The 24,137-nt window shown below is 42.9% G+C and overlaps 1 protein-coding gene across 3 annotated transcripts in view; it reads left to right on the forward strand.

Moving 5' to 3' along the window:
- Positions 1-24,137, forward strand: part of CNKSR1 (connector enhancer of kinase suppressor of Ras 1) — an 82,803-nt gene that overhangs the window by 20,037 nt on the left and 38,629 nt on the right. For 2 of the 3 annotated variants that reach the window (XM_040337909.1, XM_040337910.1), the window contains exons 4-6: positions 2,366-2,450; positions 11,142-11,183; positions 22,713-22,829. In XM_040337909.1, coding sequence (XP_040193843.1) covers positions 2,366-2,450; positions 11,142-11,183; positions 22,713-22,829 — 244 coding nt within the window. The remainder of the gene's footprint in view (positions 1-2,365; positions 2,451-11,141; positions 11,184-22,712; positions 22,830-24,137) is intronic. The other variant, XM_040337911.1, reaches the window with a different exon arrangement.

The raw sequence follows: 24,137 nt of genomic DNA on the forward strand, positions 1-24,137 counted from the left end.
CTGTTAATTAAAGGGGTTTTCCACCTTTTATTTTAGTTTATTAAAAGTCAGCAGCTACAAAAAGTGTAGCTGCTGGCTTTTAATAAACAGACACTTACCGGCTCCAGCGACGCGCCGGCCGGGGCTCCGCTCCTCGCCCCCCCTCGCCGGCCGGCGTCTTCATTCTTAGTGTGGGCACCCGGCAGTGACCGCTTTCGGCTTCACGGCCGGGCACCCACTGCGCATGTGCGGCGCCGATTCCAAACTGAACCCAGAGCAAAGGATGTAATAGATTACTTAGATTGAGAGGACATTAACTGAAATTGAAATTTACTATTTGTTTTCTGGTGTTCTGTCGAAAAATGCCCGGCTGGAACTGCGCACAATAGCCAACATTGTGCCACACGCTCCCGATGCTTGTTCATGTCTGTAACGGGCGGTTTTGTTAATGATGAGCAGCCGCCCCCATCTTTGCAGCACTGCCCATTGTTCAAACCCCCCCCCCCCCCACAATGCACATATCCGCCCCTCGCAGACCTGAACAAGCATCGGAAGCCTGTGGCACGATGTTGGCTATTGTGCGCAGTTGCAGCCGGGCATTTTTCGACAGAACACCAGAAAACAAATAGTAATTTCAGTTAATGTCCTCTCAATCTAAGTAATCTATTACATCCTTTGCTCTGGGTTCAGTTTGGAAGAAGGAAGAATAAAAGTAAGAAACCAGAGCTAACTTTTGTAAAACAAAAACATTAGTAGCAGAAGTCAATTAATGGAAGACTTTCATGTTAAAGAATGAAAACTTCTGAAATAAACCAAGAAGGAAAATGTATTTTAAAGCAGAGTTCCACCTAAAAATGGAACTTCCGCTTAACCCACTCCTCGCCCCCTTACATGCCACATTTGGCATGTGTTTTTTTTGGGGGGGGGGGGGAGTGGGGGCTTCAGGAGAAGGGGACTTTCTGTTCCACATCCTACACTTCCTGCAGCACCGTTCTGCGCATGCGATTCGATAGGGGACACTTCTCGAAAGAACACCGGCTCTCTCAGTTCAGTATTTTGAGACTCTGACTCTGCACAGATGTGCAGTTAAAGATTTTTAATTTTTTCTAATAGCTAGGCAGCTAACATTTTCAGGGGTCAATAATGCAAAAGGTAATCTTTTTTATTTTTTTAAAATTTTCTACATTTCACAACGGTATCTCCTTTTTTTTGGTATTCTTCTTTTACATCATTTTTTTTATACTGATTGGTCATTTGCCTCCTTTTCTGGAGTCCCCCAACGGGGCTGTCTGCTCCTCCAGGTGCCTCTTCAGCAGGCCATGTGCTAAGGGGGTATGCCTGCTGGCAAACTCCTGTGACGGGCTGTGTGTGTCCATAGACGCACACAGTGCCAGTAAGTCTCAAATGTTTGATGGACAGTAGCAGATGTTTGAAAAAATTATACAAATAGTATAAATAACACCGCGCTACTTAAACATATAAATGGCCGCCAACACAACAGAAATAGATCAATTCTGTGAAAACAAACAATATACAAAAAAGTGTAGCGCTAGATACATGTGTGATAGGAATGCTAGATGCAAACTCAATATAAGGTACCGAAGGTACTAATAAATTATAAATTCGTGAGTCCACAGATGAAATGAGAAAAAGTTTGTAGGTGAGGTTTCATATGCAATAGTCAAAACACTCCCCACACTCAGTGAAACAATCTGCAGTGAAGTGACTTGTCTTCATAGGCATGGAGTGACAATCAAAAGTGTATCCACCACCGAAAGTAATTGGAGGCTTACCGGATTCAGTGGACCCAAAATAGGCTTATACCTAATGGGTCATAAAGGCTTTATAATTGATGGTATCCCACTTCTGGAGGTGTCCTAGATGGCAGGCAGGAGGGAGAGGTCCGATGCAATTCAGTAAACGTACCAGGAAGAGGATAATCCCAATAATAGCCTTAGATGTTAAATGATTTGGACCCACGTAAGTGGTTCAAAATCGCAGCTCATAGAGAAGGAATGTAAGAGAAAGCAAAGATGCACATAGTGTAATTCTGTATGTAAAGGTTTACTTGGCAGTAAAAACAAAAGAAATTACACTCACATTTCAGCAAATAAAATCAGGCATAAAAACTGTCAGCAGTAGGGTCAGCGGGTTCCCACTGGGAGCAGTGTAAAGAGTCGGGTAAGTGTTTAGGGGAGAGGGGCTTGGACCTTAAAGCATAGAATGCATTCAAATAAAGTGTTTTTGTTTTGTGTGTTTTTTTTTTTTTTTTTTTTTATTTATGAACCACTTTAACCTGGGCTTGCTATAAAGTATCAGAGTTTCACGATTTTAAAGAAGTAATGTAGATGCTTGGTATATTATTTTCACACATGTATATCCACAGGTATCTGTTCACACGTCTGAATGATTATTCTGCTAGTAGGGATGTCATTGCTCTGTGTGTAGAACTGGCGGAGATGTTACATAAGGTATGTTTCTGTGAGCAATGTTTGTTTATGTGGTGCCTATATCATAGCTCCCCTGATTTGGAGCAATGTCCCTCTATCCCTCATGTGTCCCTCATTTTGGTCTGATCTATATAGATGTACCGTATTTACCGGGGTATAGCGCGCACCCCCGAATTTGAGGAACATTCCTGCAAAAAAAAAAAATACTTAGTTTGGAAGCCCCTCTGCAGTGTCTTGCCCGTCGTCCAGCGCGTCCATCGGCGGCCTCGTCCGGTCCGGCGTCCTTCTGCGGCCATCCCCGCTCGATCCCCGCTTCCCGCGCTCTGTTCGAACCACTGCGCCGACATATACCGAGCGGAGTACAACGTACAGGACGCACACGACGTGACCGCGAGAGGAGCCAAACCTGCCCGACTATACCAGAGTGTACTGCGCTCGGTATATGTCGACGCAGTGGTTCGAACAAAGCGCGGGTATCGGCATATATCGCGCACCCACGATTTTGCCCTGTTTTTCAGGACAAAAAAGTGCGCGGTATACGGTATATAAAATGCACTTTTTATCTTTCAAAAAAGGTTTAGCACTGGGAAAAAACTTCATCTGATTTGTAAATTGCTGCATTTGTGAATTCTAAAAGCCAATGTAAAGGAATAGTAGTGGTAAAAAAAGCACTTGTGGGTTTAACCAAACCTCAGTTTAGGCCGATACGTATTCTTCTTCTATATATTTTTGGTAAAAAAAAATTGTAACAAGCGTTTATTGGTTTGCGCAAAAGTTATATCGTCTACAAAATAGGGGATAGTTTTTTATGACATTTTTAATAAAATATATATAATGGCGGCTAGGGATGAGGTTCGAGTCGAACATCGGCGGTTGGCTCGTTTTGACTAAGATCGAACATTTTGGGCCGTTCGCGCCAAATTCGAGTTGCATGTCACGGCCCATAATGCACTGCTTGATCGCAGTGCATTGCTGGCTGATTGGCCAAGCATGCACTATGACCCGCATGCTTTGGCCAATCGCAGCGCCGTCAGCACAGGGAGCCATAACTGGCCAAAGCCAGGGTGCCTTTGGCCAATCATGGCTCAGGGGGACTAAGTACACGCCCCACACTATATAAGGCCACCTGCATGTTGGCCTTGTGTAGGGTGTTCCGACGTTCAGAGAGAGAGAGAGAGATTGTGGCTTTATTTCAGGTAGCAATAGCTAGATCGAGCAGGCAGTTGATTGAGCTAGTTATATCCAGTGTGTGTGTGTGTGTGTGTGTGTGTGTGTGTATATATATATATATATATATATATATATATATATATATATATATATATATATATATATATATATATATATATATATATATATATATATATATATATATATATATATATATATATATATATTAAATTACACACACAAAGCGTTGTGTGTGTGTGTGTGTGTGTGTGTGTGTGTGTGTGTGTGTATATGTATATGTATATATATATGTATATGTATATATCTATATGACAGTTTAGCTAGATCTCATTACAGAGCGTTCCTGTTATTCTATTTCTACTAATAATACAGGCAGGCAGTTGATTGTGCTAACCTGCGGTATATTAAGTCAGTGGAGTGTATACTGGGCACAGTGTGCACGTAAAGCTGACTGCAGACTATTCCTTTTCTATTGCTAATACAGGCAGTTGACTGAGCTAAGCTGCAGTTTATTAAGTCGGTGTACTGTATACTGGGTACAGTGTGCAGCTAAAGCTGACTGCCGACAATTCCTTGTGTACCTATTCCAATACATCAAATACAGTATATCTGGAAGGCCAACAAGGAGAGGCAGACAATTACAGACCAATAAAAAGAGGGCAAGCAGGCTCTGTCTAAAGGCAACAGTGCTGGTCGTGGACACGGTGCATCCTCATCAGCACTTGGCCGTGGGGCACGCTTGTCATTTTTTTTCGGCAGCTGGCCGTGTTGAGCCACAACATGCCGAAAAGTTGGTAGAGTGGATGGCGAAGCTCATCCTCTCACCCAGGCTCAGGGTACTTTGTCTGCCAAAGCTGCCTCTTCCCTCAGCTCAATGGCATCAGTCACTCCTTCCCTAGCCCCACCATGTCCTGAGGAGTCCCCCCGAACTGTTTGACCACAGTGTTGGGTGCATGCTGCAGGAGGATGGTACCCAGCTTGAGGAAGGCAGTGACGTGAGCCCAGAGAGAGGGGGTGCCCAAGAAGGACAGCAAACTGGCAGTCATGTTCACCCAGCTGCAGCATACTGCCAGGTTTGCTCCAGTGATGAGGAGGGAGGGGATGATGAGGTCACTGACTGTATGTGGGTGCCTGATAGGAGAGAGGAGGAGGCGGCACATCTCCAACGAGGCAGGATGCCCTCCAGGGGCCAGATTAAGGGCAGCCAACCGACTGCATCACACCGCAGAGCTCTGCATGTGCAGGGCGCTGCTGACTCTGTGCGCTATTACAACATTTTTTGGTGTGGGCCTTTTTTGAGATGTGTGCAGCAGATCTCACGTTGCTATTTGCAACATATGTCTGAAGCGTATCTCGCGTGGCCAAAACATCAGCCACTTGGGCACTACATGCTTGACCAGACCTATGTCGACCTGCCATGCAGTCCGTTGGCAAGCGTACATAAAAGACCCACACCAAAGAATAAAGCGGACTTCTCCTTGCTTCTCATCAGCTGGGATATCCAACCCCACTATACCTTCAGCCCTTTCAGAAACCTGCACTTAGAGGAATGATGGTGTAGAATTAGGTGTGTCACTGCCAAGTACTTGCGGGCAATCTGCTATCGGTACACCAAAGTCCAATTGTACCAGGTAGATTTCCCAGCCCCAGCTGCTGCACTGCCGAAATAAATTTACTCCCAGCCATCCACATGCCCAGCGGTTGAATGCTAGCTTGGCTAAATTGATAGCACTTCAACTGCTGCCTTTTCAGCTGGTAGACTCTGCCCCCTTCCGTGAGTTTGTGGAATGTGCGGTACCTCAGTGGCAGGTTCCCAAACACGTAAGGCGATTCCGGCTCTCTACCGGCATGTGGAAGGCAATGTCTTGGCTTGCTGGACAGGGCGGTCAGCGGTAAGGTGCATATTACCGCTGACTCTTGGTCCAGCAGGCATGGACAGGGACGTTGCCTATCTTTTACGGTGCATTGGGTGACTCTGCTGGCAGCTGGGAAGGACAAGGTACAGTAGTGTTTGAAGTTGTCCCGCCACCCTGTTTTGGCTCATGTCCTTAACTTGGTGATGCAGCGGTTCTTGGGCTTACAGGATGTCCTGAGGCAAGCCAGGAAAGTCTGCATTTCCGCCGGTCATATAATGCTAGTGCTCGGCTGGCTGACCTCCAAAAGGAATTCGACGATGATCCAGTGCTGCTGGAGGCTTTGTAACCGATCACAGGGTGTGCCTGTCCACCGACTCTATCGGCTTACCTTCATAAAAATGAATCACCAGTCTTGGATCACCAGCTACCAAGCACCTGGTGCTGATGTAACCGAATAATTTATTTTTTTAATGTGAGATCCCTTCAAGACTGCCTATGCTGAGTGACTATCCTGTTATGCTGAGTGACTATCCTGTTATGCTGAGTGACTATCCTCTTCCTCCTCAATGTTCAGGTTGATAGCTTGCAAGAAAATTTTTGGTTCTGGGCACCGCCACCAATGGTTAAGGCCCAATTTTTCTGCCCCTGTTTAACAGGGGCGTGTAATTACAATTTTTGCTGTAATACTTTGCAGCAGGGCTCATTCCTGCGCTCCAACAGAGTATCTGTGAGGGGTTGCAGTGTTTTGGCATCAGTGCCTAATGCCCAATTGTTCTGTCCCTGTTCAATAGGTGTGTGTAATTTACAATTCTTGATATAATATTTCACAGCAGGGCCCGTTCCAGCGCCCACCAAGAGTAACTGTGAGCATGGGCATCCGCTGAACTTTTTTTAAGGGAAACGCCCAAAGTATGGAGAAGCATAACAAATTACCCAATTTGACAGTGTTGGGGTTTAACTCACCGCTATCTCATAGGAGCAGGAAAACCATGAGCCCGAAGCATTGGGGCTACATGAAGTAGCAGTGGTGCACAAAAAAATGGAAGGAAGGATTTAAGTGAACCCATCTTTCCTCTATGGACAAAGCAGAGGTTCACTTTAAAAAATAGTAAAGGTCTGCCTATTTATCATGCTTGGGATTTTTCACAAACAAGTTCAATGTATCTAAAACGTTACAAATTATATTTAAGGAGTGCACTTTGCCTGGCATTGTTGCTACCATTTCCATCTACTATAACTAGATATGCCCTACACTACACCTATTCAGATACTGCAGCAACGAGTCATATTTATCTTCAATACAGTGTCTGTAACTAAAAACACCATTCATTGTTCTCCAACTGGTCTTCATACTAGTTCTAGTTTCCTAATTCTCCAAAAACTGATATAGTAAAGTCTCCCATAAATATAAAAAAAAAAATTTTTTTTTTACAAGTTTGTTTCCTCCTGGGTTTTCAGTATATTTTTACAAATAAACATGGTGCACAAGGCAGGTGTGCCCTTCTTCTTTTTCATGATTTCCGTGCCAAAACTATAAAATGTGGGATTTTATGTCTGCGTGTAAAACTGCATTTACGTGTACAAGTGGTGAGTTGCGCACTTGTGTAAATGACCACAGTTTTTTAAAGCAATAAAGCCTTTTAAAACAGTGATTGCTTCTGTAAAACAGTTTTTTTTTTTTTTTTGTTTTTTTTTGGGCCTTGGATTTAGTGCGTATTGTATGAACGAGCCCTTAAGTTATAATATCAGTTGAGCTGCGCAGTGGGTCTGTATAGGTCAACATAGGCTTGGCACAAAGGCACACGTGAAAACTATTTTTTTCTAGATGCCCTGTTCCCACCAGCTTAGCGCTAGGTTGAGGTGGTTTGCGCTGCGTTGCGTGAAAGTGCAGACATGCATGTCCTCACTCCACAGTGCATAGACCTGTTTTGAAATCTTTAACTTTTCTATAAAATAAAAAAGAGTGAAAATTGTGAACAGTCTGATGTTCTGTAACGATGCACACTCTGCTCCACATAATGTCTACTAGTGTGCACAAGTTTTAGTGTGCAGGCTTGTGTTTTCATATGGAGTTTTGATGGGGACTATGCTCTCCCACCTGCTATTCTACTGTCCAGTGAAAGTGCTGTTCTTAGCCAGTGAGGTTTTGGATGATAGGATGTTGGGGTGTGAAGAATTGACAGACATAGTTGCTTCAGCTACAAGCCACAGGAGCCTCTTACGTATTCTTGGACACAACAGATGTTTTATACATTTTGTGTTGAGTTACAAGACTAGGTTGTGCAGATCTTGTGAATTAAGCCCGGGTTCACAATATCGCGATCTCAGAGCTTGCATGTGATCGTCACCCACACCACAGGTGCCGATCACATGTGATCTCTGAGCAATGCGATTTCAGCCATACAGTTGTATGGCTGAACTCTCATTGGGTTCGCACAGAAAATAATGCAGGGACTTGGTTTAGATTATCCGATTCCTCTGCAAGTTCACAGTTCGCACTGCGATCTGTCAACTAAACTGAGAGAGTTATTAACTTTGTTAATGACGCCCACAGCGGTTCGCAGAAGGCAGCGCGAACTGCCTGTGGGAGAGGAGCGATGCTGGAACCGCGCTGATTCCTGCATCGCACTAGTTTGAACCCAGGGTTAAGGAGAAGTCCAGCCTAATCTCGTTTTGGCTGGGCTTCTCCTATGGGTCACAGGAGTGCAATTCGTTTTGCACTGCAGTGACCCATTGTCCGCAGAAAGCGGACTGAAATCTGCTCTCTGACATCAGAAATCGGTACAGGCACCGTGTCATCCCGAACTGAACTGATGCCTGTCTCTGCCTCTCAGCAAGCTGCTGAGAGCCTGAGACTGTCGCTCTCCGCCCCTCCACAGCTCAGCGGTCCAGTAAGAGTGGAGGAGCAGAGGTGCTGATTGACAGTCAGCAGCTCTCTGCTCAGGGAGCTGTGAGAATCGAGCCATCGGCCAGTGTTCGATCGCTTTGCTCTCGGTGCAGAGGCGCCGGGGGACAGATGCTGCATCCACCATGGTAAGTATAAAATGACCAAAAAAAAAAAAAACATACTACTTTTTTTTTTAACCCAGAACTAGCTACATCCTGATGACAGTGTTTTTAAACAACCACCTTATAAAAAAAACCTTTACGTTTTTAGGCCCCTTTTAATGTGAACTGAAAGTCGGGCAGTTTTAAAAAATAAGTAAATTGTACGTGCTTTTGCCACAATTTTGATGTGACTTGAAGTAATGCCTGTGTAATCTTGAGGTCTATGGACCACAAGTTGCATCAAAGTTGGACCAAAGTAGTGTAGGGACTACTTTGAAGTCGCTGCGACTTGAAGTTGCACAGATATGAATGGTACTCATTGGAAATCATGGGGTATGACTTGTGATGCGACTTTGCAGTCCCAAGTCACAGGAAAAGTTACACAAGTGTGAAACGGGCCTAAAGTAGTAATTAAAGGCAACACATTTTGTATAGATTTTATTTTTTATATTTTTAAGTGATCACATTCCCTCTGTTTTCAGCAGCATAAGAGTTGAGGGGGGAGAAGCGGCAGCACCCTGAACATCCCTGTAAATGGCTTTGCAGGGGGCACGTGTCAGGACAAGTCTGATCATTGGAGGAGAGCACACAGAGTTCCCAACATAGTAGAGAACTGGCCACAGTGTGTTCTCCTGCTTAGTGTGGTCAGTTTTCAGAAGGAAAACTGAGGGATTGGCAGTAACATCAAGAGTATGAAGAGTATGTGAATAGCGGCAATATGTCTCGGGACATGAAAGCGGCAATATGTCTCGGGACATGAAAGCGGCAATATGTCTCGGGACATGAAAGCGGCAATATGTCTCGGGACATGAAAGCGGCAATATGTCTCGGGACATGAAAGCGGCAATATGTCTCGGGACATGAAAGCGGCAATATGTCTCGGGACATGAAAGCGGCAATATGTCTCGGGACATGAAAGCGGCAATATGTCTCGGGACATGAAAGCGGCAATATGTCTCGGGACATGAAAGCGGCAATATGTCTCGGGACATGAAAGCGGCAATATGTCTCGGGACATGAAAGCGGCAATATGTCTCGGGACATGAAAGCGGCAATATGTCTCGGGACATGAAAGCGGCAATATGTCTCGGGACATGAAAGCGGCAATATGTCTCGGGACATGAAAGCGGCAATATGTCTCGGGACATGAAAGCGGCAATATGTCTCGGGACATGAAAGCGGCAATATGTCTCGGGACATGAAAGCGGCAATATGTCTCGGGACATGAAAGCGGCAATATGTCTCGGGACATGAAAGCGGCAATATGTCTCGGGACATGAAAGCGGCAATATGTCTCGGGACATGAAAGCGGCAATATGTCTCGGGACATGAAAGCGGCAATATGTCTCGGGACATGAAAGCGGCAATATGTCTCGGGACATGAAAGCGGCAATATGTCTCGGGACATGAAAGCGGCAATATGTCTCGGGACATGAAAGCGGCAATATGTCTCGGGACATGAAAGCGGCAATATGTCTCGGGACATGAAAGCGGCAATATGTCTCGGGACATGAAAGCGGCAATATGTCTCGGGACATGAAAGCGGCAATATGTCTCGGGACATGAAAGCGGCAATATGTCTCGGGACATGAAAGCGGCAATATGTCTCGGGACATGAAAGCGGCAATATGTCTCGGGACATGAAAGCGGCAATATGTCTCGGGACATGAAAGCGGCAATATGTCTCGGGACATGAAAGCGGCAATATGTCTCGGGACATGAAAGCGGCAATATGTCTCGGGACATGAAAGCGGCAATATGTCTCGGGACATGAAAGCGGCAATATGTCTCGGGACATGAAAGCGGCAATATGTCTCGGGACATAAAAAACTTGCAGGGTGACTCAGCCTGCTAGACTCTACTCACAGTTGCATATTATTTTTGGGTGGTATTCTTATTTTTATTCTGATTCTCAAAATATATACATGTTTTCTGTCAAAAAATTACGCAACCGATCATCACTAATTCTCTGGATATAGTTTAATGATCGCATGTGTTCTCCTTTTGTGTGATGAGCAAGTAAGTTATTTTTATACCTCCTGGCTCCAGTTTCACATAACGGCTTCAGCAAAAATAATCTTGGAGCTAGAGCACCTTCCCTGTTACTAGAAGCAAAAGCCATCTTTCAAGACAGGAAAAACGACTCTTGGAAGTGAATGCTAGAATTGTAATTAGTTCTGTAGACTTTGAAATGGACAACATCCACTAGCATAATCTCTTTTGTGCTATATATTCTTTTATTATATGTTGGGCTTAAGTGCTTGTTTTTTTTATCTAGGTTGCAACAAGCACAACCTTTGTTTTAAGAGATTGAAACTTGTATAAGTTAACAAGCAATAAGAAGCAAAAAATTTTACCACGTCATGAGAAATGTTTTTTTTTTTTTTTTTTAAACATTCTGTAGGAATATTTCTAAGTATAACTTTTAGTGTAAAACTTTCTGGCTTTTATATATGATGAGCAGTTGTTTGTAGAATGGGCAGTTGTTGGAAGTATCAGTGTAATTAACCGAATATCTGTGGATTGCTAGCTCTGCTTAGTGAAGTTCATCTGAAAGAACCAGACTCGCTGTGGTATGCAAAGCAAGTTTTTAACATAATTTTGTTCTTTCTTCCAGGACTGGACAGATCCAAAGGTTGAAGCAAGGATTCTAACTATTGTGAGTATGATCTCTACATTATAGCGCTTTCTAGGATATCGTTTATGTTCTTGATCTGCTGAAGTAACTATTCTGAAATGAAGTGACACAAAGGCATATCGTCGCATCTAAATGGCCATGTTGTCTTATCGGTTTCATCAGTAGGTAGCGCTGAAGGCAATACTTAAAACCAGGTACATGTGGAATTGGAGAACGCATATTGTGATACTACATGGAGAGTCTGAAGCAGATCTGTTATTTTTAAAACCCCTTTGAATTGCCTCCCCATTTATAGTAAACATTTTGGATTTATTCACATGCACCTTCTTGACAGCAGAATCAGAAAAAAAAAATGCTCAGTTATCTAAGGAGACATTAAAACACAGGTTAAAAATTTTAAAGGGGCCTATTTTATAAGCAGTGAATACAAATTTCCACTATACTATGCCACATTGTGGAGCCTGTGATGCCTCACAAAGTGCCTTCTGCACAGTTTGGCAGAAAGAGTTCTGTAATTGGAGGAAACCCCAGTCACGTGACCGGTCACTTGACCCACAGCAGGTGATTCATCCATCTGTACTGTTGGCATGGATGGAGGAATCTGCTAGAACCCTTTAGTTCAGTACACAGGCTGAATGAAATAAATCTGTTTTATATCCAGCTTATTTATTCAGTTGTGGAAGACGGGACAGTTTGTAGCAACATGTTGTGAGGAGACCAGTGCCCAGGCAAATTTTATATTTAGTCCACCCTGACCTCATTCTCTTTGTGAACTGTTACTGCAACTTTCAAAACTCGCACAACCATGCACATAATGTAATTTGCTTCCTATGGTCGACCTTCTGACTGACCACCGTGAATAGCAGGAGATACAGCTAGCATGGGGCTTAACATGCACAACACTATAGCAGTGGTTGTTGACCTGTGAGCTAAAAGGGGCCTCGAACGAGGCTCCTGATATCACCAAAGGGCCACACACCATGTTCAATCCATGTAATGCTTGAGAGAATTTACATAAACTGCAGATCTAATGCCACGTACACACAATCAGTTCATCCGATGAAAACGGACCGATGGGTTTTTTCTTCAGATATCCGATAAAGCTGACTTTCATCAGTCTTGCCTACACACCATCAGTTAAAAATCTGATCGTGTCCAACGCGGTGACGTAAAACACAACGACGTGCAGAGAAAAATGAAGTTCAATGCTTCCGAGCATGCGTCGACTTGATTCTGAGCATGCGTGGATTTTTGATCTATGGATTTCCCCACAGACGATTGTTTTTTTAACCATCAGATAATTTTAAAACGGGTTCTACATTTTTTCACCGATTGGGGGGGGGGGGTAACGATGGGGCCCACACACGATCGGTTCGTCCGATGAAAGCGGTCCATCAGACCGTTTTCATCAGACGAACCGATCCTGTGTACAGGGCATTATAGGAGAAATTAGGGTCAGAGTGTGTGGAGGGACTTCAATATTGGGTAAGGCTCTATTTTACTACTATGTATTCCAGTGACTCGGTCACTTGTTTTATCCAGGGCTGTGGAGTCGGAGTCGGGGGGAAATTTGGGGTACCTGGAGTCGGCAAACAATGCACCGACTCCGACTCCTACTAAATTTAGATTGGAATAAAAAAAAGCAAGTTTAAATGTCCCAATTCACAAAAAGTTATAATTAATGACTTCTCTACTGTAAGAATAAAGACCAATGCATGCAGTGCCTCACGTAACCGCAAAACGAACACGTTAAGTGACCGTGAAGAAGCATGCTTTTCATGTGCTTCACTATATGGCACACAACGCACAATTAGGAGCTGCAATACTTATACTTTCCATAGTGTTGTGTTCTGCTTTTACAGGGAACGCATGTTAGAGAACCAGTAAGTGTCCAAATAAAAAAATTCCAACAGGAGTTTTATAAAGCACTAAAAGAAGTTGAAAAGTATGATCGCTCATCAAAACTTACTGTTGAAGAAGCCATCCTTGTTTATCCAGAGATCGTTAGTGATGTGGCCAGAATAGTTACTGCAATGCCACCCACCCAAGTCGGTGTCGAAAGATTATTTTCAGCCCTAAAAATAATAAAGTCTGACTTAAGAGCCTCTATGAAAGAGGATCTGGCAGAGGCAATTCTCTTCCTTAGAACTCTACATTGAATTGATTTGCATTTGCTAAGCCTATAACTAACTACATTTCAAGATTAATATAAACCATTTCTAGGTTTTACAGATTTTGTTTTTGGCTCATTATAGATGAGCTTTGTTTTTGTTCTAAAACAACCAAATAATGTGGTCTGTATTTTTGAACTGGTAAAGATCCTGTTCCTGATGTTTATGCCTGCTGCTACTATCCAGCCACTTGATTGTTTTCATTGTGTTTGTCTTTTGCTTAAACTGTGCAATACAGTAGACTGTTGGCTTCCCAGCCAGTAGTCCTGTGGTAGGTTGCGTTTCTTTCCCTCAAGGAATGTATAAAATACATTTGCATATTAATACAGAGGAGTCGGGGAGTCTGAGTCGGAAGTACATAAAACTGAGGAGTCAAACATTTATCTACTGACTCCACAGCCCTGGTTTTATCTAATATTTATTTATTTATTTATTTTATATACAAAGTCTGTCTGGAAAGTATCCTGCCTTTTTAAGATAACGAGAATGTTTTCCGTGACAATTATGTAACCTGGCAGCCAAGGAGAATGGACTGGAACATGCATGTGTTAACAATGACGACTTCACTTTATTAGTCAGTGGGGCACTGAACACAGTTCAGTGAACACATGTACTATGTGGTTGTTGCATTCAAAATTACTTTGGCCAAGAGCTGCATGTGAGCGAACTTGTCTCGCAGAGCTCCTGCGCTCGATCCTGACTAGATACAGCTCCAAACTTGGATTCAGGGGGTACATTTTCACCTGATCCTGCTATACGTGCATCCGATCCTCCTGGCTGCCCGATCCGGTGGCACAGTGACCCGCAAGCAGGAGGATGGTTGGCAGCCTGACCCGCAACATGGCACCACTGCAACTTTCCCTCAGTATCCTCATGGTGGGGAGAAGCAAAAGGATGGGAGTAAACCTCCTAAAACACCCAAGACAGATGGGAAGGACTTGGAGGTAACTCCAGCCATCTTTCACATTGAGGAAAAGGGAGAGCTGTCCACACAGGGCCCCTCAACGGCCATTACGGCTCAGATTACTGACAGAGGAAGATGAGGCTGCGCAACCCACTCTAGCTGACATTCTCAGCGCTGTTCACAAATGCACAGCCTCAATAGATGCCCTGAAAGAGAACAGTTAAAGGAGGAGTTGTGCCTAATCTGCCATGATTTGCAAAAGACCTGGCAGTGCACTAAAGCAGTGACGTTTATAATAAATCGCTCCCTGAGAAGTTGGAGAGCAGGAACCCGATGTAATTTATTGAGCAGTGGCTGGTGGAGGTTTTTGGAATTAAGCTTTTACCCCACTATACTCAGTCGAGCGGGCACACAGGATGCCTCCTTGGTCTCTACCACTTGGGAACCCACCACGCACCTTCCTTGCCAGACTGCTTAACTACAAGGATAAAGAATTTGTTCTACGAATTGCCATGAAAAAAAGGAACATCGTTTATAACGAGGCCCGCATCTCATTTCTCTGCAGGGGTTCAGCTGCGCAAAGCCCGGTTCGCAGATGTTAAACGGCTACAGCAGCTGCAAGTAACATGCCATGCTCTATAATTCCAAACTCTGTGCTTCCGTCAGAGAGCAAGTTCACTTTTTTTGAAACCACAACAGAGGCCTCAGGGTGGTTGTGCAGAGGGAGACTGAGAAGTTTGGGTCAAGTGTAATAGTGTGCAGTTCTTGTTGTTGTGCTCCCATTTGAGATCCTGAGAATTCATCTGGGAGACAGTTACCCTATTTGGAGAGGGCTGATTTTGCCTCTGCTTTAAGTTCAAGTGCTACCTGTTACCTACTAGGTATTGCAGTTAATTTCAAGAGTTCCCAGTGCATTACAGGTTGGGTTATGAGACATAACCCCATATTGGCAATACTGTTTGTATTTAACTTTTTCAGTTGCTTCTTCCCATTTAGCAGTTGGATCATTACGGCTAAACATCCTAACGCATGGAAGATCCCGCTCGTTGGCGGAGATGGTTTCAGACATATTTTTTTTTTTTTTTTTTTTTTTGCTACTACTGCAAATTTTTTCCAGAAGTCTGTTACAGTGCGGCTATGGAGTTCCATGATTCAGCCTGCTCGGTCAAGGGATGCTACATTGTGTGATGGGTTGGATGAGATGCCTTGTACATAACGGTGTGCCCCAATACTCCCTGTGTTTGGCTGGGCAGGAAAATGTTTTGGCTCGTTATCATGTGTTTGACCATAGCTTGTTTCATTGATTATAATCTTGACTGTTGATGACAATGATGACTACGGTCCCCATTGGTACGTGGAATATTGAGGGGCCTCCAAAACCCACTCGCTTTTGCACCATGGTCTCTACCTCTCTAAATAATAAAAAAAATAAAAACACGCTGCAGTATGTGGCCTGCAAGAGACTCCTTTGGCCCCCGTTACTTTAGCTTGTGTGAACTTCTCCTGGGTGGGCTGAGCATACCACTCCTTTCACACCTCATACTCTGTGCTGCTGCACAGGTCTTTGGACTTTCAATTATTTGATAAGTTGATACACTGAAGAACAGTATATGTTTTTGTCATGCAGAATATTTCTATTGAAATGTATAATTGCAGCTATGCATGTTCCATCGCCTTTCCCCCCAGCTATCTTAAGAGATCTTTTGACATACCAGCTGGGAAACCCAGAAATCCCCTTTTTTTTTTTTTTTTTTTTTGTTTGTTTGGTGACCTTAATTGCTACTTGAACCCTATACTAGATAAATGCCCTCCTCCGGCTGTCGGACACCGTATCTGCCGTACGACATTATTACAATTTTGTAGATGAAGTTGGATGGGTGGATCCATGGCGTTGCCATAACCTTCAGCAAAAACTGTTTTCATGCTTCTCCAAAATGCACATGTCTCTTTTTAGAATTGACCTGTCTCTGCATCTTCAGTAGTGCCCCTCATACAGGACATTTAATACGGTGTACGCGGCGTGTTGGCTCACTCACCCATACTTGTCTTTTTAAAATGTTAAGCCCACAACATCGTTACCGCGAGTGCCATGAAAGCTCAAGGTGTTTTGGCTGTCGCTTATTACTTCTTATGCGAAGATAGCAGCTCAGATATCTGCCTTTTGGTGGAATCATTCTGACCACATGGAGTTAGCCGTTAGCATTTGAAGGTATCCCAGATTTCTGAGGGGCATCTTTATAGTAAAGGTCAGGGCTGTAAGAAAAATGCTATGAGGGCCCAAGGGCAACAGGCTGCACAGCTGGTGCGTAGATTGGAAGCAGTTTTTATTGCTGACCCATTTGATGTCCACAGGGAAACCTGAACGTTGGTTCAAGAAGCATTGGATCATTTTAATGCTTCTTGTGGCGGATATAAAACCTCTTCATTCTCTTGTTTAAAAAAAATAAAGGAAAAAAAAAATTGCCTTTTTTGAGGAGGGGGAGCAGACGGGAGGTCTAACGGCCAAAATTGTACAATTTTAGCAAGCTTTACCTTCCATTGGGGAAAACTGTTAACACACTGGATCTCATTATGCAGGAACTGGTGGACTTCTACTCCTGGTATTTATTGTTCCCAGAGGGGCTACTCTTGAGGCCTTGCAGGATTTCCTGCTGAGAATAGAGTTGCCCAGCTTAACTGATTCACTGTAACATTGGAGGAGCTGCAGAAGGCAATCGGTTCCTTCCCCAACCATAAAGCATTGGGATGGTGGTCTTCCCATTGAAGTATACAAGAAATATGGGGAGGTCATTCTGCCACGTTTTCTTAGAGTGCTCAATGCTGCCCAGGAGAGAGATTCATTTCCAGAATCCATGGCTAGGGCCAACATAATTGCCCTATTAAAACCAGAGAAGGGCCCACTAGATTTGGGTTTGTACAGGCCCATTTCTCTCTTAAGCCTCGTACACATGATCGGATATTCCGACAACAATTGTGTGATGGACGTGTTTTGTCGGATAATCTGACTGTCTGTATGCTCCATTGGACAATTGTTGTGGGTATTTCCGATAACAAATGTTGGATGGCCATGCTCTCAAATTGTCTGACAACAAATGTGTTCCGTCGGATTATCCGATCGTGTGTACACAAATCTGTCGGACTAAAATCCAAAGTACAAACACGCATGCTCAGAACCAATGCTAATCAGCAGACAACATTGGCAGAAGATGCCCAAACGGTGGCGCTAAATGGCTGAACTACAATGTAGTTTTGTGTTTTGGCTGAAAAAGTTCTGAAAAAGTTCTGCAGTCTGTATGCAGAACAAGTTCACAGCCAACGCTCTTCGGACAAAATTCCACGGATTTGTCCGATGGAAGTCAGATCGTGTGTATGAGGCTTTACAGTGACGTTAAAATTCCAGCCAAAGTGCTGGCTCTGAGATGGAACAAGGCTATCTCTACTATTCATGCAGACCAGGCTATGCCTCGGAAGTCAATGGTCATTAACCTGCACAGGCTGTTTATTAACTTGCAGTCCCTGGCTGATAATATTGGGGATAGGGCATTGCTGTCGTTGGATGCCCATAAGGCCTTCGGCAGTATTAAATGGCATTACCTCTGAGCAACTATGTCCAAGTTTGGATTTAGTGACACATTTCTGTCATGGGTTCAACTGTTGTACAATGCCCCTGTGGTGACTATAAGAGGCGGGATGAATCTCGCATCCCTTTTTGTATAGGGGCACCTGGCAGGAGTGTCTTGTCCCCACCCCCCTCCCTTTTCACCCCCCCCCCCACCCCCTCACTTTTCGCTAACTCCAGTATCCATGGATTCTTTTTTTTTTTTTGTTTCATCTTTATTGATTTTTTTTCTTTCCTTTCTCGTATACAAATATACATTCCACATTTTCACATTAATATCCATGGATTCCAATTTGGAAGGTTACAGGAGAAAATCATGCTCTATGCTGATTCTGTGTCAGTCATATCCACTTTTGGTACCTATTCAGAATTGGTTACCAATTGGACTAAACCGTCCATTACAGGTGGTAATCGAAAAATTAGAATATTGTGCAAAAGTTAATTTATTTCACTACAGCAACTTAAAAGGTGAAACTAATATATGAGGTAGACTCATTACAAAGCAAGATAGTTTAAGCCGTGATTTGTCACGATTGTGATGATGGCTTACAGCTCATGAAAACCCCAAATCCACAATCTCGGAAAACTTGAATATTGTGACAAGGTGCAATATTCTAGGCTCAAAGTGTCCCACTCTAATCAGCTAATTAAGCCATAACACCTGCAAAGGGTTTCTGAGCCTTTAAATGGTCTCTATAGGGATGTTGTACAGAAATAACAGGCGCAGCTTATCTGTGTACAGCTCTGCTTTAGGATAAACACACTCAAATTGTCCAACATCAATGACCCATTACCATAAATAAATAAAAGCTGCTGCTAAAAAAAATATATAGTCCAAATGTAAATAAGGCAGAAATGAAAATGACTCCCAATGAGTCTGATACAGTCCTGCAGCAGCTCTCATAGAGTGCGTGAATTGTCCAAGCGGGAAACCAGATGGATCTATTTGGCCGATGTACTAATGCCCAAAGGCCTCAATGTCGAAGTGGACATTAACTGTTAAATTAGTGATGCTTAGATATATACCGTGCTTACCTACAGTACAGTAAGGGCATAAATCGGATTTTATACAGTAACCAGAATGACAGAAATCATGTTATTCAAGGAAGCTGCTGTGTTTATGGGTATAACATCCCCCTACCCCAAGTTGCCAGGGGTAGATTACATGTACATATATGTCATTTCAAACTAACATCCACGATAACTATGTTGTTCAAAGAATAACTCATCCATTCTTCCATCCATGGATTCAATATTCTCGAATTATGATGAGGTTTTTGAATATATTGGGGTACACATTGGTTGGCATCACAACATAGTACATCTTTACAGATTGTTAGTTACTTACTTGAGCGATAGATTAATTTTAATTTAAAATTTACATTGCATATGGTATTTTAGTGAATGGCATGTACTTGATTTTATTTTATTACAAATTTATTTTATTGTACTATATAATGCACTATCTTTTAGTGTATTTTAATGTACTATTTCTTTATTGATTGCATGATTTTAATGATTTTAAGTATTCATATTACTATTATCGCATAATTTATAGGGGTTCCTGATATCACAGACAATTTAATTTATTGATTTGTGATTTTATTTGTTTATTACCTAGATCAATGTGCACAATATCGGGAAAATGTATAGACAATATGGAGACATGTTGGAATGTGACTAGTTTGCAGATACAATTCCTTGCAAATATGATTAATATTATTGCATTTATTGTGACTATTATTAATGGTGTGATGACCCTAATAGCATTATGTTCTGAGCATATGACCGCAGCAATTGTCAGTCTGACAGTGCGCGCTGAACCAGATTATGGTGGCAACACGTTCTGGCATTAATAGCGCAGTACACACTGCACGTACAGACTTCCGCCCTTAGCATAGTCTCAGTGAGCTATCACGGCTTAGCATCCAGAGTGACGCGAATGGGCGTTGATCTCTCTGTGAGGATGGGCGGCGCTGCTCCTTATAACTCCGGCTGGTGTCTGTGAGAGTCACGCCCTCAGTTGAAGTCCGGAAGTGACGAAACGCATCAGGGCGTGACTCTCGATACACAACAAACCGGAAGTGACGTTTGCGCTCCACGAGGAGGGAACCAGGAAGCCGCCGCAAGGAAACGAGACAGAGCGGTCCTCAGGGTCATCAAATCGTGAGGCAAACGTTTACATTTACATGCCTGTATTTTTCATTCATGTGGTACGCATACTATAGAAGGGGAATGTATATTTGGGGAAAGTTTTTTTTTAAATAAATCATCCAAACGGTACTACTCTATATGAGTTTTCTTTCTCCTCATACATGCTGAATATCATTATGGTGAAAGTCTGACGATTACTAAGCGAGGTGGATTATATGCTGTTTTTTATCAGTCATCTGGTAAGTGCATCCCCTGAAGGGGTTTCCTATCCCCCACGTGGTGAACAACAACTGGTGATTGGAGCACATCTTTTCTACCTCTACACTGCATAGGATCACAACAAACGTAGAGTTTGCAGCGCTGCTGCAGGACTGTATCAGACCCATTGGGAGTCATTTTCATTTCTGCCTTATTTACATTTGGACTTTAAATGGTCTCTGTCTGGTTTGGTAGGAATCACAATCATGGGAAAGTCTGCTGACCTGACAGTTGTGCAGAAAACCATAATTGACACCCTCCATAAGGAGGGAAAGCCTCAAAGGGTAATTGCAAAAGAAGTTGGATGTTCCCAAAGTGCTGTATCAAAGCACATTAATAGAAGGTTATGTGCAAGGGCAAAGTGTGGAAGAAAAAGGTGCAGGAATGACCGCAGCCTGGAGAGGATTGTCAGGAAAAGGTCATTCAAAAGTGTTGGGGACTTTCACAAGGAGTGGACTGAGGCTGGAGTCGGAGCATCAAGAGCCACCACACACAGACGAATCCTGGACATGGGCTTTAAAAGTCATATTCCTCTTGTAAAGCCACTCCTGAACAACAAACAATGTCAGAAGCGTCTTACCTGGGCTAAAGAAAAACGGACCTGGTCTGTTGCTCAGGGGGCCAAAGTCCTCTTTTCTGATGAGAGCAAATTTTGCATCTCATTTGGAAACCAAGGACCCGGAGGAAGAATGGAGAGGCACACACTACAAGATGCTTAAAGTCCAGTGTGAAGTTTCTACGGTCTGTGTTGATTTATAGAGCCATGTCATCTGCTGGTGTTGGTCCACTGTGCTTCATTAAGTTCAGGGTCAACACAGCCATCTACCAGGAGATTTTGAAGTACTTCATGCTTCCTTCCGCAGACGAGCTCCTATAGGGATGCTGACTTAATTTTCCAGCAGGACTTGGAACCTTCCCACACTGCCAAAAGCACCAAAACCTGGTTCAATGACCGTGGGATTACTGTGCTTGATTGGCCAGCAAACTCGCCTGACCTGAACCCCGTAGAGAATCTATGGGGCATTGCCAAGAGAAAGATGAGAGACATGAGACCGAACAATGCAGAAGAGTTGAAGGTCGCTATTGAAGCATCCTGGTCTTCCATAACACCTCAGCAGTGCCACAGGCTGATGGCTCCCATGCCACGCCGCATTGGAGGCAGTAATTGCTGCAAAAGGGGCCCAAACCAAGTACGGAGTACAAATGCATGCTTATACTTTTCAGAGGTCCGATTTTGTTCTATGTACAATCCTTTTTTTATTGATTGCATGAAATATTCAAATTTTCTGAGATTGGGGTTTTCATGAGCTGTAAGCCATAATCATCACAATTATGACAAATCACGACTTTAACTATCTCATATATTAGCTTCACCCTTTTAAGTTGCATTAGTGAAATAAATAAACTTTTGCACGATATTCAAATTTTTCGCGTATCGCCTGTATGTTACTAGATGGGCACTCCTGATAATCATGCAGCTACATTGCAAAACATTCCAGTATCATCCTCCTTTAAATATTTGGGCATCTATGTCACTCCTATTCCCCTAGATTTTTTTTTTCTCTCAGTTTGTTGCCGATATTGGGGCGTACCCGAGACAAAGTTAAGGTGTGGTCAAAGCTCTGGTTGTCCGTGGTGGGGAAAGGTAACCTTATTAAGATGATTTTTATGCTAAAACTCCCTTTTTGTTTTTTTTGTATAGAATGCTGTTGTCATTTTGCTAATGTGTTGAATAAATATGTAAGTTTTGGGCAACTATAGATTATATATCTTGAATTTTAAGATGGGGCACTTATGTGGGGCCCTGTGGGCGAGTTGGGCGAGTGTCTGCTAGTTGAAGCTGCCGATTGGAACTATGCTATGTTTCTGTTTTGCCGCAGACTGTCTGGAATCTGCAAAATGTTTTATGATTTTTCTAAATCAAAAAAAAAAATGACTGAGTAGAGCTACGAATCTGCATCAAATTTTGTGTTAAGCTTGAATACTCCTTTGCGGAAACTGTTCAGATGATTTAGAAGGCTTACGGGGACAATGCAATGAGTGCAACGCAAAAAAGTGATCCCTATTCTTGAAGGCCTGCAACAAGCAGAATATCCTGAGAATGTTGCATGTGTGCAGGCTGCAATCATCAAAGATCTACAATTGACAGTGCGAGAACTAGACACTGATCTGAGGATACAGAGCACCTGAGATAAAACCCCATGTACACTGTTTATTGTATCTTCTTTAATAAATGTCTGTCTCTCTTTTTCATATTACATGGCTGTATGTGTATCATCTGTTGCTTATTATGTTTTTTGTTTTTTTTTCTTGCACCCTCTTTAGAGTGGCACACTCTCTCTGTGCTTCGTTTTTATATATGGACTTTGTGCCATCCCCTTTTTTTTTTTTTTTTTTTTGTCTTGTTTTTTAATTGATACTGATGAAGTCCTTTTTCTTTCCAGTGTGAAAATATTGGTGTCATATGTAAGAGTATACTGAACTGCAGCCCTGAGAGTCTCCTCAATCAGACAGCAACTCTGGAGCTAGTACAGATCCATCCTAAACCTTCAGATGGTTTGGTGAGACGGCTTTTTTTTTTTTTTTCAGCTTTGGGGAATGTTTATAGATGGTCAACGGCTAGTTTACTGAAAGAGGCCAGCACAACTCTGTTAGACCGAGCATTGGTATACTTTCTATTCACCTGGTACCAATTTTGGTTCAGTGTTTGAGAGTGCTCCTAATCTCAGCCCATCCATGGTGGCCCGGAAATCTTGCTGATTGATGGGGGATCAAATACTACTTTCATTTAAAATGCAAATCCATTTATAACTTTTTTGAAATGTGTTTTTTCTGGATAATTTTTGTTCTGTCTCACTGTTTAACCACTAAGGAAGGACCCGCTCACTGTATATACGTCATTTTTTTAAAGATGGATATCTCACAACGGCAGCAGACGCTGCCACAACCGAGATATCCATCCTTTTTTATTTTTTATTTTTTTATTCAAAAAAGTGAATCTTTTCCAAAAAAAGTGCGATTGTAAGACCGCTGAGCAAATACGATGTGACAAATAGTATTGCAATGACTGCCATTTCTGAAAAATCTGAAAAACAGATCCATTAAAGTGGAGGTTCACCCAAAAACTCAATTTTTAACATTAGATTGAGGCTCATTTTGGGAAGCAGAATCTGGTGTGGTTTTTTTTTTTTTTTTTTTTTTTAAATCGAAGCAGTACTTACCGTTTTAGAGAGAGATGTTCTCCGCCGCTTCCGGGTATGGGCTGCGGGACTGGGCGTTCCTATTTGACAGGCTTCCGACGGTCGCATACAGTGCATCACGATTTTCCGAAAGTAGCTGAACGTCGGTGCGCAGGCGCCGTATAGAGCCTCACCGATGTTCGGCTTCTTTTGGCTACTCGTGACGCGATGTATGCGACCGTCGGAAGCCTGTCAATCAAATAACGCCCAGTCCCGAAGACCATACCTGGAAGCAGCGGAAGAAGATCTATCTCTAAAACGGTAAGTACTGCTTCGATTTAAAAAAAAAACACCCGATTCTGCTTCCCAAAATGAGCCTCAATCTAATGTTACATTTTTTTCTTTTTTTCGGGTGAACTCCCGCTTTAAGTGGTTAAAATGAACCTACCATTAAAATTCTAGACTGATCATTTATTTGTCAGTGGGCAAACGTACAAAATCACCAGATCAAATATATATTTTTTTTCCTTCACTGTACAACAACAAGCTGGGCAGGTTTTTCACCAGGTCAGGTTTTATTGCCGTTTGTGTCCCCATGGAGAGTCACCCTCTCTCTATTTTGTCCTGTTTACCATTGTATCCTTGAAAGTAAAAGAAAATCCCACATTTTGAGTTGTCCCTAGAAAAGTA

The sequence above is a fragment of the Rana temporaria genome, chromosome 2 (assembly GCF_905171775.1).
Source record: "Rana temporaria chromosome 2, aRanTem1.1, whole genome shotgun sequence".
Classification (NCBI taxonomy): Eukaryota; Metazoa; Chordata; class Amphibia; order Anura; family Ranidae; genus Rana; species Rana temporaria.